The sequence below is a fragment of the Botryllus schlosseri genome, chromosome 14 (assembly GCF_051294905.1).
Source record: "Botryllus schlosseri isolate E-star chromosome 14, Bs_hap1, whole genome shotgun sequence".
Lineage (NCBI taxonomy): Eukaryota > Metazoa > Chordata > Ascidiacea > Stolidobranchia > Styelidae > Botryllus > Botryllus schlosseri.
The window spans coordinates 7,819,811-7,831,669 of record NC_137249.1 but is presented as its reverse complement, the minus strand read 5'-3'; the positions used below and the strand labels follow the sequence as shown (position 1 = coordinate 7,831,669).

At 42.2% G+C, this 11,859-nt stretch overlaps 1 protein-coding gene across 1 annotated transcript; it reads left to right on the top strand.

Moving 5' to 3' along the window:
- Positions 1 to 883: 883 nt before the first annotated feature.
- On the top strand, positions 884 to 11,656 carry LOC145455113 (uncharacterized). The gene is made up of 8 exons (XM_080333066.1): positions 884 to 1,243; positions 1,593 to 1,813; positions 1,979 to 2,156; positions 7,723 to 7,918; positions 9,352 to 9,559; positions 10,665 to 10,877; positions 11,096 to 11,204; positions 11,443 to 11,656. Exons 1-8 carry the CDS (start codon positions 1,171 to 1,173, stop codon positions 11,517 to 11,519), a joined length of 1,275 nt encoding a protein of 424 aa, XP_080189192.1. The 5' UTR covers positions 884 to 1,170; the 3' UTR covers positions 11,520 to 11,656.
- Positions 11,657 to 11,859: the final 203 nt, after the last annotated feature.

Genomic DNA, 11,859 nt, shown 5'->3' with positions numbered 1-11,859 from the left:
GTCACGGGATGATTTCTGATCGGGAAGTCAGGCTCTGGCGAACCTAAGAAGACTTCGCCAAGGACAGAAAAGCTTTTATAGCGTGAAGTAATATCATAGCCACCAATAACCGCACTTGCATTAAAATGCAAGCATGCTGGGCTTCTTCTGAATGTTTCAACCGGGACAATTCGTCATCGACTCCAGGATATTGAGTTACGATGTCACGGTGCAGTATGCACTCTGCAGTCGTGTCTCCCTTGATACGCAATATATCTGGCTAGTAATCACAGAAACCCCATTCTCTGACAAAGTCGAGACCTAATGCTTTGCTTTCATTTGCACCTTCTTTCGAACCATTCAAATTTGTGAATGAACTTTGAAAACAGTCGAAATGTTCTGAAAATGAGCAATTTTCTGCGATTTCAGCGACCATACTATTCAGGAAGTTGTAAACTAGCAGTAGGCTCGTATGGGGTTGTGGTAAAGTGTAACCAGGCGGTAAGTTATGACGTACCATTAGCGTTATTGTGATGCACTGCTTCTGTCGGAAACAATAAGCTACGAACTTACAGAGATACAACATTATTGCCACGTTATCAACTTGAGTGATCATTTTACCAAATTGTTCGTATAGACTCACACAAATTTTTGAATAAACAAGATTATTATTGACGTGCGTTATACTAATCCTGTGAAGTGCTGAAATAAAGTTATACAGGACAGGGTGCCGCGAGGCCAAAAAGGTTTGGAGCCACTGAGCTAATGAGCTTTGTCTTCAACGAGCTTGACTCATGTTTTTCTAGACCCAAGATATTTCCTTCCAGCCATTTTCTCATTCGTCTTATGAGACGTGACATATAGACGCAAGAACGTTTAATTGAATTGGTATTGTGAAATGTGCGTGTCACATATGTGTAGACCGAGGCTTGCTCTATATGTGGTTGGACAGTAAGGACACACGTTTTCAGTAACTGACACAATGTATCGCGCGGTTTTGGATTGCGTTGCTTGTGCGGCTTTGTAATAAGGATTTTGAAGCCCTGGGGGGCTGCGATTGTGTGTACAATTGACTAAATTTCAGTAACTGCTCATAATTAATAAAAGTCGTCATATTATAGTAATATCTGTTTCACTTATCTTACATTTTATTTCTCGGGTAAAAATAGTGTCCAGTTCGGCGAATACGATATGTATATCTTCAATCTAATTCGACGAAGTTATCCGATAGCTGTTATATCTTTGGTGCTTTCTCTGCAGTCGGGTAAGTCAGTATGTCAGTTTAGATCAGCAAATTTGGAAAGTTAATACTGTGTGATCGCGGTAAGCCAAGGCCTATGTATAAAATGTCACCAATAATGCATGTGTGTGTTATTGTCAGCAGCTAATTTCGAGTTATACTTGCGGCGTTTCTGTCTGGTTAGCAGGCATGACCTTTATCTTTTGCACGTTTACAAATCTGTGGTTAACAGCAATTCGTTGATGTATAATAATTGACCAAGAAAAAGCCCAGGTGAATACTCGCAGTTGATTTCTCTGTAAAAATCGAACACAGTGTGTCGATATAATTACAACGTTCCATTTGCTAATAACGATTAGTGTTTATCTTCAAGCCCATGCATGCTCTCTGCGATTGTCATCAAGAGATGGACTGTTGATTTCATTTCTGAACCCATCTGATCAATACAAAATACCGGGAAGTTACAGCAGATTTGCAAACAATGAAACGGATTGTGTTCTGTACATGGACATTAATTGGGATGATGACGTGCAGTTACGAATTGCCCGCCTAAACTTCGGTCAACCCACCGCGTTTTACCAGACTTCAATCAAGGTAAACCTATTTCTTAGTGTATAAAGCACGTTATGGTAGACCGGTATTGAAGATGAGCTCTCGAGATTTAGTCTACTGTGATTTGATTACAGAACGCGAACTTATATTTCACAATAGTCGGTTAAGTATGTTGTAATGAGTTTCTTTAAATTCATCGCTGTTCAGGTGGTCAGGGACGGTGATAATATCTTTCAAACCCAACGTATGGAAGAACGCGTAATAGTGAAGGATTTAGCGTTTTCAATAACTGGAGATGATACTCGCAGTTTTGCTGTTATTTACAATAAAAGACTGGGAATTCAAGATCCATTCATTCTTCGATTTACCGTGACGAAAGGCCGAGGTAACAGCGTTACTAAACACCGTGTCATCAAATCCATCTGCTACTTGTATCAAACCGATGTCACTTCGTTATCGAAATGGTATCGGCCCAATGGCTTATCTGCTACAGTTACATAATTCCCTCGTTATTTATGTTATATGTGTATTTTCTAAAAGCATTGAAATAGCAAACGTGCGTACAATTCCGCTGATGCGTGGAATTATGAGGTCTTGAATTTGCATTGTCTATCTCAGGTTGGAATGTGCGCAACCTTTTATGTGCAGATCAGATTTAAATAACGACATGAAACCGCGGACCCCTCATAGGCTTTCTAGTAGACGAAATTGGTCACGGTGATGGCGAGACTTAAGAATGTTATTCGATATCAGACTACAGGGGTGTTAAACATGCGACCCGCGGGCCGCATCCGGCCCGCGAAGACATTCTGAGTAGATTGAAAAATTACTATATTTTCCAGCACATTTGTAACAAATGGTGAGATTTTTTTTGCACCAAATACTTCCATTTCCATAGGCCCCATTATATCCACCCGACTACGACAAGGTGGTTCCCACCCTAGTAACCATAGTAACAATTTGGTGAAAACTGACAACCAATTTCAAGAAGTGCACACTAAGCTCAGTGTTTTGTGGAAAAATGGCCTAAAAAATAGTCACAGAAGCGAAATCGCCAATGCGAAACCGTTAGATGCAGTGTAGCCTACATGGATTTTATATTAGTTGCACAAATATATAATTGAAATATCTATGGTCAGACTTCTGTGTCACTTTCGACCCAGTAGATCCCCAGACATAGGAGGAATCAGACTCGCGGTTCAATAACAATAAACCAGATTCCAACGTCCGCGTTTCCGAATAAATATCTTGTATTTCTCACAACGCCGAATTACAACTAAATGAAAGGGAGAATCGAATATGACAACTTCTATTGTCGTTAACGCCACTGTTTGAGCAGTTCTTAACTGTATTCAACTATAGCTTACCAACCTACGGTTGTATGTGGTCTGTTTCGCCGCCTCAGCTACACTCTGCCAGTCAGCGTGCTGTAGATACTCTTCAACACTCAATTCCTATCAAAGTTACAATACGGAATTCTTTGTTGGGGTGCTGCCTGCAAGAATACGATTGACCCACTGCAAAAACTTCAACATCAGATCATCCGTATCATTGCCAAAGCCCCACGGGGGCCTGCATGTGCAACTGACAAATCGCTTCTCAAAAAATTTGGTGTTCTAAACATAGAAGATATGAGGAAGATTGAAATTGCCAAGTTTATGGATCAGTTCAATTGCGGTAAATGTCCCTCAAATTTCAACGACTACCTCGCTTCGGAGTCAAAAGCGCACAAGTACAGCACACGCGCGTCAACGAAGAATAGGTACCATATGATCAGGATGGAATACAAGGAAACGCATTGCTCTATCAAGTATGCCGGACCCCAATTATGGAACAGCATCTTGCCGGCTATCCGACAGTCGTCGAGCATGTTCGCATTCATGTCGAAATACAAGCAATTTCTTCTAAATGGATACTAGCCAGCCTTCAGGATTACCGAAACACGACCTATTATCGACCTCGCCTTCCTCCACATGCCATCTCATTTTGTCGCTTACGTCTTATATTCTCTGCATTACTTTTCATTCAGTGTACATGCCTCTTCATTACTTCGTCTAGTCCAGTGGTTCCCAACCTTTTTGTCTTCATTCCCCACTTCAGATTTATTCCGAGCCTTCATTCCCCACCAGGACCGTAACAGCTCTTTGTCAGCCCCGCCAAAAAAATGTTGGTCTTGGACCCCAAGAACCCCCTCAGCCCCGCTGAGCCTGTACACTTTTCCCTGCATCTTATCAGCTGCATTGGGTCTATTGTTTAGTGTGTCGCATTACTACGACTAAACGCGCGAAGCGCGAAAAATTTATCTAATTCGTGTTTGAATCGGAAAATATGACCGGGAATTTCATATATTTAGCTATCAATTTTTCATCCCCCCTCAGCTCACGTTATCTGATTTACCGGTAGAGCTGAGGGAGGTGTGTTGGAAAAGGTAGGACCCCTAAGTAAAAATTGAACATCTTCGCGCGGACCCGTTGGTATATTGACTTCGTCACATTATGCTACTTCGTGACCTCCTATATCTGTTATGTCAAAAGATATGGAATCGCCAAAACTAAAAGGCACACACGATTTCAAATTGGTATTGCTTTACTTGCAAATTATTTTTCCCTCGGGATGGCATTTATCCCGTGGGGTTCAGATCGCCAGGACAGGAACATTCGGCGCCAGCCATTTAAAGCCAGCCAATTAAACATATATATTGTATATATATCGACGTCTGGGTCACTACAAAGGCATTCCTTCTCGGCCAAGGTCTTCTCACTGCTGATCGTTCTGGCACACTTCTCGGAGATGCATGTTACATATGGCCTATAACTTCATATGCCTTGGTGCGTCGTGGCACAGTAATAGCCGACGCCGAAGTCTCCATTTCTATAAATTCTACCTAGTTTCGTGGGGGAAGGGTACCAGATAATCAGATATTTGGCAATATTAAATCGCGCACCCAGCGTGAAAATTTTTCGAAAATGTGTCATAAATTTAAAAAAAAATACTTTAATTTATGTTAATTCACGAAATAAATTTGGACCCCTTCGAGCTTGCCCTCTCCCCAATTGGGGGTTTGGGGTGCGGCAGTTACGGTCCTGTTCCCCACTACCCAGTACTTTCGTCGTCACAGAGCAGCAATTCACTGGTTTGAATACACAAGACACACAGCCACACCAGTACGCAAGAAAATTGCCTACAACTGCAACATAAAACGAATTGTGAACCGATACCAGTAACGCTCATAATTCCGCGAAAGCGTTATTTCACGTCAAATCAGTCAAATCAGGCGTTTGTGACGCCATCATTGGCCATCCATAGTCAAAAATGAGGTTTTGTGAACAACACGCAATATAGTTTGCGATACATACATTCCATAGCAGTTAACTGGTAGCGGTAATTGCGCATGTATCTCCGTGAATATGTCGACTGTCCTGTATATAATTTTGAACAAATGCGTCTATTCCCCACCAGGAACCATTGAATTCCCCACCAGTGGGGAATTCCCCACCGTTTGGGAACCCCTGGTCTAGTCTGAGGTGGGTGTTTGATCTTAAAGGCTACTCCAAGTTGTTTCGACACCTTCCTATCTTTTCATTGTATCGCAGTTTTGTGATGTTTTGAAATGATGAAAATGTTAGTAAAACTGATTGATTGATCTATAATGCAACCGGACAATCATTGTTATTTGCTAATTCAATTGTTCGCGAATAAAGGTGCTGCGACTTTTTGATCCATGTATTATCTATATATATGCTTTAAAGGTATTCAAGTGAAAATATCGGGAATGATTTTGGAATCAGTTGACTCGTCCGGCCCGCGGGCGATTTGGCCGCCTGAATCCGGCCCGCGATGCAATTTGAGTTTGACACCCCTGGACTACACATCGCCATTACGTGGATGTAAAATGAACATATCTTGAGTTAATTCACCAGATATTGATTGTATAGTTCATATATGTGCAAAATTAATATTCGAGAGGCGAAACCTTGATCTCCAATCAAGCACGACGCAAATCATGCTAATTTGGATGCAACCAGTAATAGGAAACTGACATCTCAAATTACATCCTTGTGTTGATGAATCGCAAAAAATCGCGGTGAGAAGATTCGTTGAAGTGCAGCGAGCGCAATTCACTTTCGATATTGCATCGCGGAAATAAACTATCAGGCTATGGTCTACATACATACTGAATGTTTTCATCACAAAAATTGACCGTAATTTAGCACGGAAATTGGCTGTATTTTAATGCCAATGTTGGAGTAGGCACAGGGCAGCGTCACGCTTTTGTGCTGGGGTGAAATACGTGTAAATTTTGGTGAAGATGCTGTGAAGTTCGAGAGGCGAGAGAATGGTTTACCTCGTACTGCAGACGAGAGAGCTTTCAGCGAGATGGCTCACTTTAAAACAGGGGTTCTCAACCTGGGGGGCGCGGGAGGCTCTCAGGGGGGGGCGCGAAAAATTGACGAAGTCAGTATAGGGGGGGGCGCGAGAAATTGACAAAGTCAGTATAAATTGTACGTGTCTGAACATGTGTTTCACATCCATTATGAGAAGACGATTAATGAAGATGAAATTTATTCCATATTCAAGAAAGTTTGCAAAATACAAACTCTAGCAACCGCGCTCAACGGAGTATAGTCTGATTTCAACTTCATTTGAGCAAGTTTTTGAAATTCTTTGGAGATATAGAGAGCAATTCCCACGTGTAAGTCATTTATTGCTTCATAGCTTTGACAGTAGCCTAAAGCTTGTCGCGCCGGGCAGCTCTTGTTAGTAGCTTGCGAACTGCACTGCGTAAGACAGACTTAGATGCAACATAGGTTGCCCGGTTTCGCCCTCAATTAGGCTACTCTAAATCAATAAATTTAATTAATTTCCAAAACTGATCAAATTTAGCCTGGCAGGACGGAACGACGCCTTGCTCTCTGTACTCACTACCAGCATCAGGATTAGTCTCGGGGTGACCTACCATGAAATTAATTAATGGATGTCTTGTTCAATGCTTTTTTGTTATTTTCAAACAAGTTTGGAGAAATTTGTCAGCAATGTAAAAGACTCAACAACTGGAATGCAGATTCAAAATTGGCGTAAGATAGACCTTATGTATACTATTAGTTCAGGGGTGGGCAGCCTGCGGCCGTAGAAGGGAATTGGAGCGGCCGTCGACGCCTATTTCAATTAGTATGTGTTGGCGGCCGTAGACATGCAAATTGCAATTACGAATTCACTCCCGCATTTTCGAGAGATTTTAATTAATCTTGAAATTTTCTTCGCCCTCTGCGCAATTCAACAAGACTTCATTTTTCGATTTTAATGCAGTAGCGCCCTTCTTAATCTCAGCCGGAATGGGAACTGGCAAGAAATAACAATTCGTTCGCGGCCCTGAAAAATTTTCGCGCTCCGCGCGACAATATGCACCTCCCGGCAACTATTCATAACATTGCCACTCGCGATTTAGGTGCGTACAATAGGCCATTGTGAAAAGTAGATGTCCGGAGTTCACCGGGAATGGATATGGACAGTTTACCATAGGTATTTTGCGTCCAGATCGTTCATTGCGGCTATGCCCTGGAATGCGGCCTTACGCTACATAAGCAATCGAAATGCGGCCATGACTATCAAAAACGTTGCCCACCTCTGTATTAGATGATGTGCTCTTTTTGACATGACGATAAATGCAAGGGGGTCAGGGGGGGCGCGAATTTTTTGACCATCTCCAAGGGGGGCGCGTGTCAAAAAAGGTTGAGAACCACTGCTTTAAAATAAGGCAGCGCGGAAGAAAGCAATGAAATACCAGACAATTGAAGCGGCGTAGACTCTCCTCTAAGTAATAGCACGTTCAAAAAGGGTTAGCGTACCCGACTACCCCGACCTGGTTACTCGTCTGGTGAAGAGCAGAGTGTTATGTGTTATGGCGTCTAAGGTAAAATAGAAGCAAGTAAAACTGATTTTTCAATCCTCAGACTTGGTGTGCCCCGATTTGGAAAGCTATTTCAACACGGTTACCTGCACTAACGGAGAGGAAATCAACTCGAACTGTAGGTTCCAATGTCCGAGCGGCCTTTATCCATCTCCGGATATGTTCGATCCCGCAACTCCGTCGGTGAACGTGGCTAATTTTCAATCCTCTTTCAGTCACGATTTTTCCAGTTTTTGCAGGTTAGTGACTCCGCCTTTGGGTCTCGCAACAATTTGAATCGATTAACATCAATATATTATGTTCTTTCTCTAAGCCAATAGTTTCAGCCAACGGGTCATGACGTTGATTCTAGAAGTTTTCCGATCTATGCATTCTACCATTTTAATGTTTTGTACAGCGTTTACGTACCGTCTAATCCTGTGTTCCCGACCCTCGACTCGACTCGACTCAACTCAGCGCCCCCAGATCAAACTCGACACAAAATTTCGCACCCCCCATATTAACGGTTCCGAAAAAGAGGACATATAAACGGGAAATCTATTCACCTATAACTCTGATCGCTGGTGAATTGAATAAAAAAGTTCATTTTCCGAGACGGTGCTCACAACTATACTTTTCGTTGGGTTGACCTTTTACTTCAGTCAACTTTCGCGTCGTGTATGCAGATTATGCCGTCTTCACATGCATTTTCGACCGTTCCAACATTTCTCTCCACTATCGCTCCTTCGTAGGTTTTCGCCCCCAATCGCTCCCTTTGGTATTCCCCCCCTTTTTACTCAGAATCGCCCACATGAGAGCGATATCGCCCGCATTGGAAACCACTGGTCTAATCGTTTTCGCAATGTTTCACGCAATCCCATGCACAGTAGACCAATACACACGTACAGTGCACCCTACTACTATAACAATTTCCAGTCTGCGCAGTGGGCATACGTCATACCGCCGTGATAGACGCCATGGCCTAGCGAAATGACGTCGTGATCGCGTTTCGTTCGGAAATATAGCATTTTTGAAACACCTGAACTTTGATTGATGATTATTCAATTCATATATGGCTGCAGTAAACTTGGTACGCACTGGTATAAAAGTTCACGGGGACACACCTAGAATGAATTGCACGTAGGCCTGTTGTTGCTTTGTTCGGTGATTGATAACCCAATTATGTGAGGCTTATATGAGATATACCTGGCCCAAGCCCCTACCAATTTCCAGATGCCTCCATCATTAAACAATTGAAACTTGGAGGCTTGTATCGTTTGGTCATTTCATATATGAATAGAGTGATGACGTAATTGTACAAGCTGATAGATATCAGTAGTTTGCCACCGATATTTCAACGGAGGCAGATCGCAAATATCGGCAGTCGACTCCGAGTCATGCCAAGTGATTCAAGTCATTACTCGAGTCATCGCAAACACTGAATCACAAAAGTACAAACTGGCCACGTTAGTTTGTGCAGCAGCACTATATGCATTCATTGCAATAGTAAATCATAAAATACTTTATTCCGGAACAGGGATATGAGCACTGAGCAGAAAAGGATTGGAAATTATACTGTTTCAACAATTTCCTTGATTGATTTTTATGGTAGCGCGATCCTAAAATACAACCTCGCAGTCGCAGAGTTAGACATAGAATCTATACATTACAATTGTTCACCAAATTCTTCTAGCCTTACCGAAAGGCGAAGGCCGGCTTGGAAGCCTGGTGTCTTAACGTCGACACCTAACATTATGGGAATTATCTGGGGAACCGTAGCTCATTCTTGGAAATGCGTCGATCGCAAGCTCATTCAGGAAATTTGCTTGAATTCCCGACGCGAACGCATCCGATTAGCCAGTGACAAACAAATGACTTATTACGGATTGTTCGGCGAATACGTGAGTTTCGGAAAGGTCTATTTTGGTTGCATTTGTTAATTACTGATCCGATGCTTTTCAAAGCTGTTTGTGTTCGTATGTGAATATGAGGCTTCACAGACATATAGCCTGTGTGATTTACTATACCACGCGGAATGTAGGCCATAACTTTTATCTCTTCTACTAACTATGGTCTCCCCCTATTCAGTGGTTCTCAATCCTTTTGTCTTCGCGGACCCCTTATGGACTGTCACGGATCCCTGTGGACCCCCCAAGTTTTATTTAAAATTTAGCTCAATTATCGTGCAACCATCGTCTGTCTTGTGCAAAAACTGCTAGTGATAAACAGCAACAAAATGACTCTTCTTGAAAATAACAACATATAGGGAATTCTGCAGCTGCATTTAAAATACGTGAACGTGTCTGGAAACTCAACGCCTTCGATTTGGTATGAAGGAGTGCCGAAAGCCCGAAAATCAGTTTCCGCAAATATAGGGGGTGGCGGATGTGATATAAAGGGCAGCGCTTCCGACGACACCTTTGAGTATAATCGCAACATAAACGACACCAAAATGTGGAAACAACCCGATTTTTTAATAAACATATCACGTCCAGCCTAATGGAGCATCTTGAGGTTATTCTGGAATGAATTACTTATATCACAGAAGAAAATGGATTTTTGCAAACATTTCGAAGCCAAATGGCCCTGACTGTCCTTACCACTCCAACATTTTATTTTTCCACAAACTCAAACAAATTATTTCTAAGCATAAATATGTTTCGATCAGTAGGCTATTGGTAATTTGGCTTTTAAAATGAGTCTGCACATAGATAAGACATATCATCTCAGACGACCATTCCGTTAACGTGATCCATGTAGTTTTAACAGTAATGAAAACGGTAACAGAAAATTTAGAAATATCTAAATTAAGTTATCAGCTTTTGCAAATTTAGAGGTTTTGAGGACCCCCTGAAAATGCTTCGCGGATCCCCGGTCGAGAACCACTGACTTATATACACTATCGCTTGTATGCTACACCTGTCTGCGTATGCAGAGAAACGGGCAATTGTTCCCTATTCGGCGTACAGACTATCTATATCGCATTTCCATTATTCTGTATTTTAGGTTTTCGGGTACGCAAACATTGCGGATTGTCACTACCCTACTGAATATCTCTTGTCGATATTCGACGAAGGGCCCGATGAGAATCTGCATGGGATGACATCTACGACGACCGTGATGACGCCCACAGATTTCGTGAGGACATCCACAGTGTTCGTGATGACATCCACAGATCACGAGATTGGAGGATTTCGACCGCCGGTAGAACCGGGCAGGGTGAGATGTCACTAATCACCGTAAAATCAATGATCATTGTTGATCATAGGTCTCACGCAAGATTTATTCCGGAGTTGCATTTGGTCGTAGGCAAATATGCTTGCTGTTTGCTAAATACATAGTCACACCAATTTACCTGTAAAAATAATTTAAAGACTAATAATATTTATGAGCTTTTATGATCCAGCGTTAGTAGCCTACGCTTGAATTTGATTCAGAGACCTGATTCGAGTGAATTTCAAACAACGGAAGATCCTGTCTGCAACCAACACTGTATTTATAGCAGCACAGAAAATGCCTTCACTCCGAAGTGCGGATCGTACGCAAGTAAGTGCAGAGTATATGAGTGAGGAGTGCGTGACCCATGCATGAGTCGACTCTGCCGCATTTTTGATGTAAAATGGTGCCATACTTTCAGCAATCTGCTCATCGGAATATCGAGTTGATAGCTTCGACGCAGTAGTCACCCCAATTCCCAGTAGGCCTACATCCAAATTAGATCACAATTTTACGCTATAGTCGGAACAGTTCGAAACACAGTGAAGCATAAACATTTCTTTTCCAGCAACGGCAGAGAAACTGGGTTGTCTCGTATGTCGACACGGCGGACCGGGATGTGGCCAAAACGACATAATTAGTTAGAAACCTTTATCATTTATGCTATCCATATGGCAAGCTATGTAAAAGCGGACTTTTGAGTTTTGATTATGCATTATTTGTGATTGACTTCTGACACACTTACTTAATATGTAAGTACACGATGTTTTACATACGTTGAAGGCGCTTGCTTATTGACCTCTCAGTGACGACACTGAAACTTCCAGGGGTGATCACTGATCAGGGATGCTGCAAGCGCACGAATTGTGCAATTTACGTGAATTTCTGGAAAAACTTCGAATGCGAGCGTGATCTTATGGCGGCACATTGCCTACTTTAAACCAATACATCCAACACAGTAGAGGTACAGCTAAGGCTGCATGGC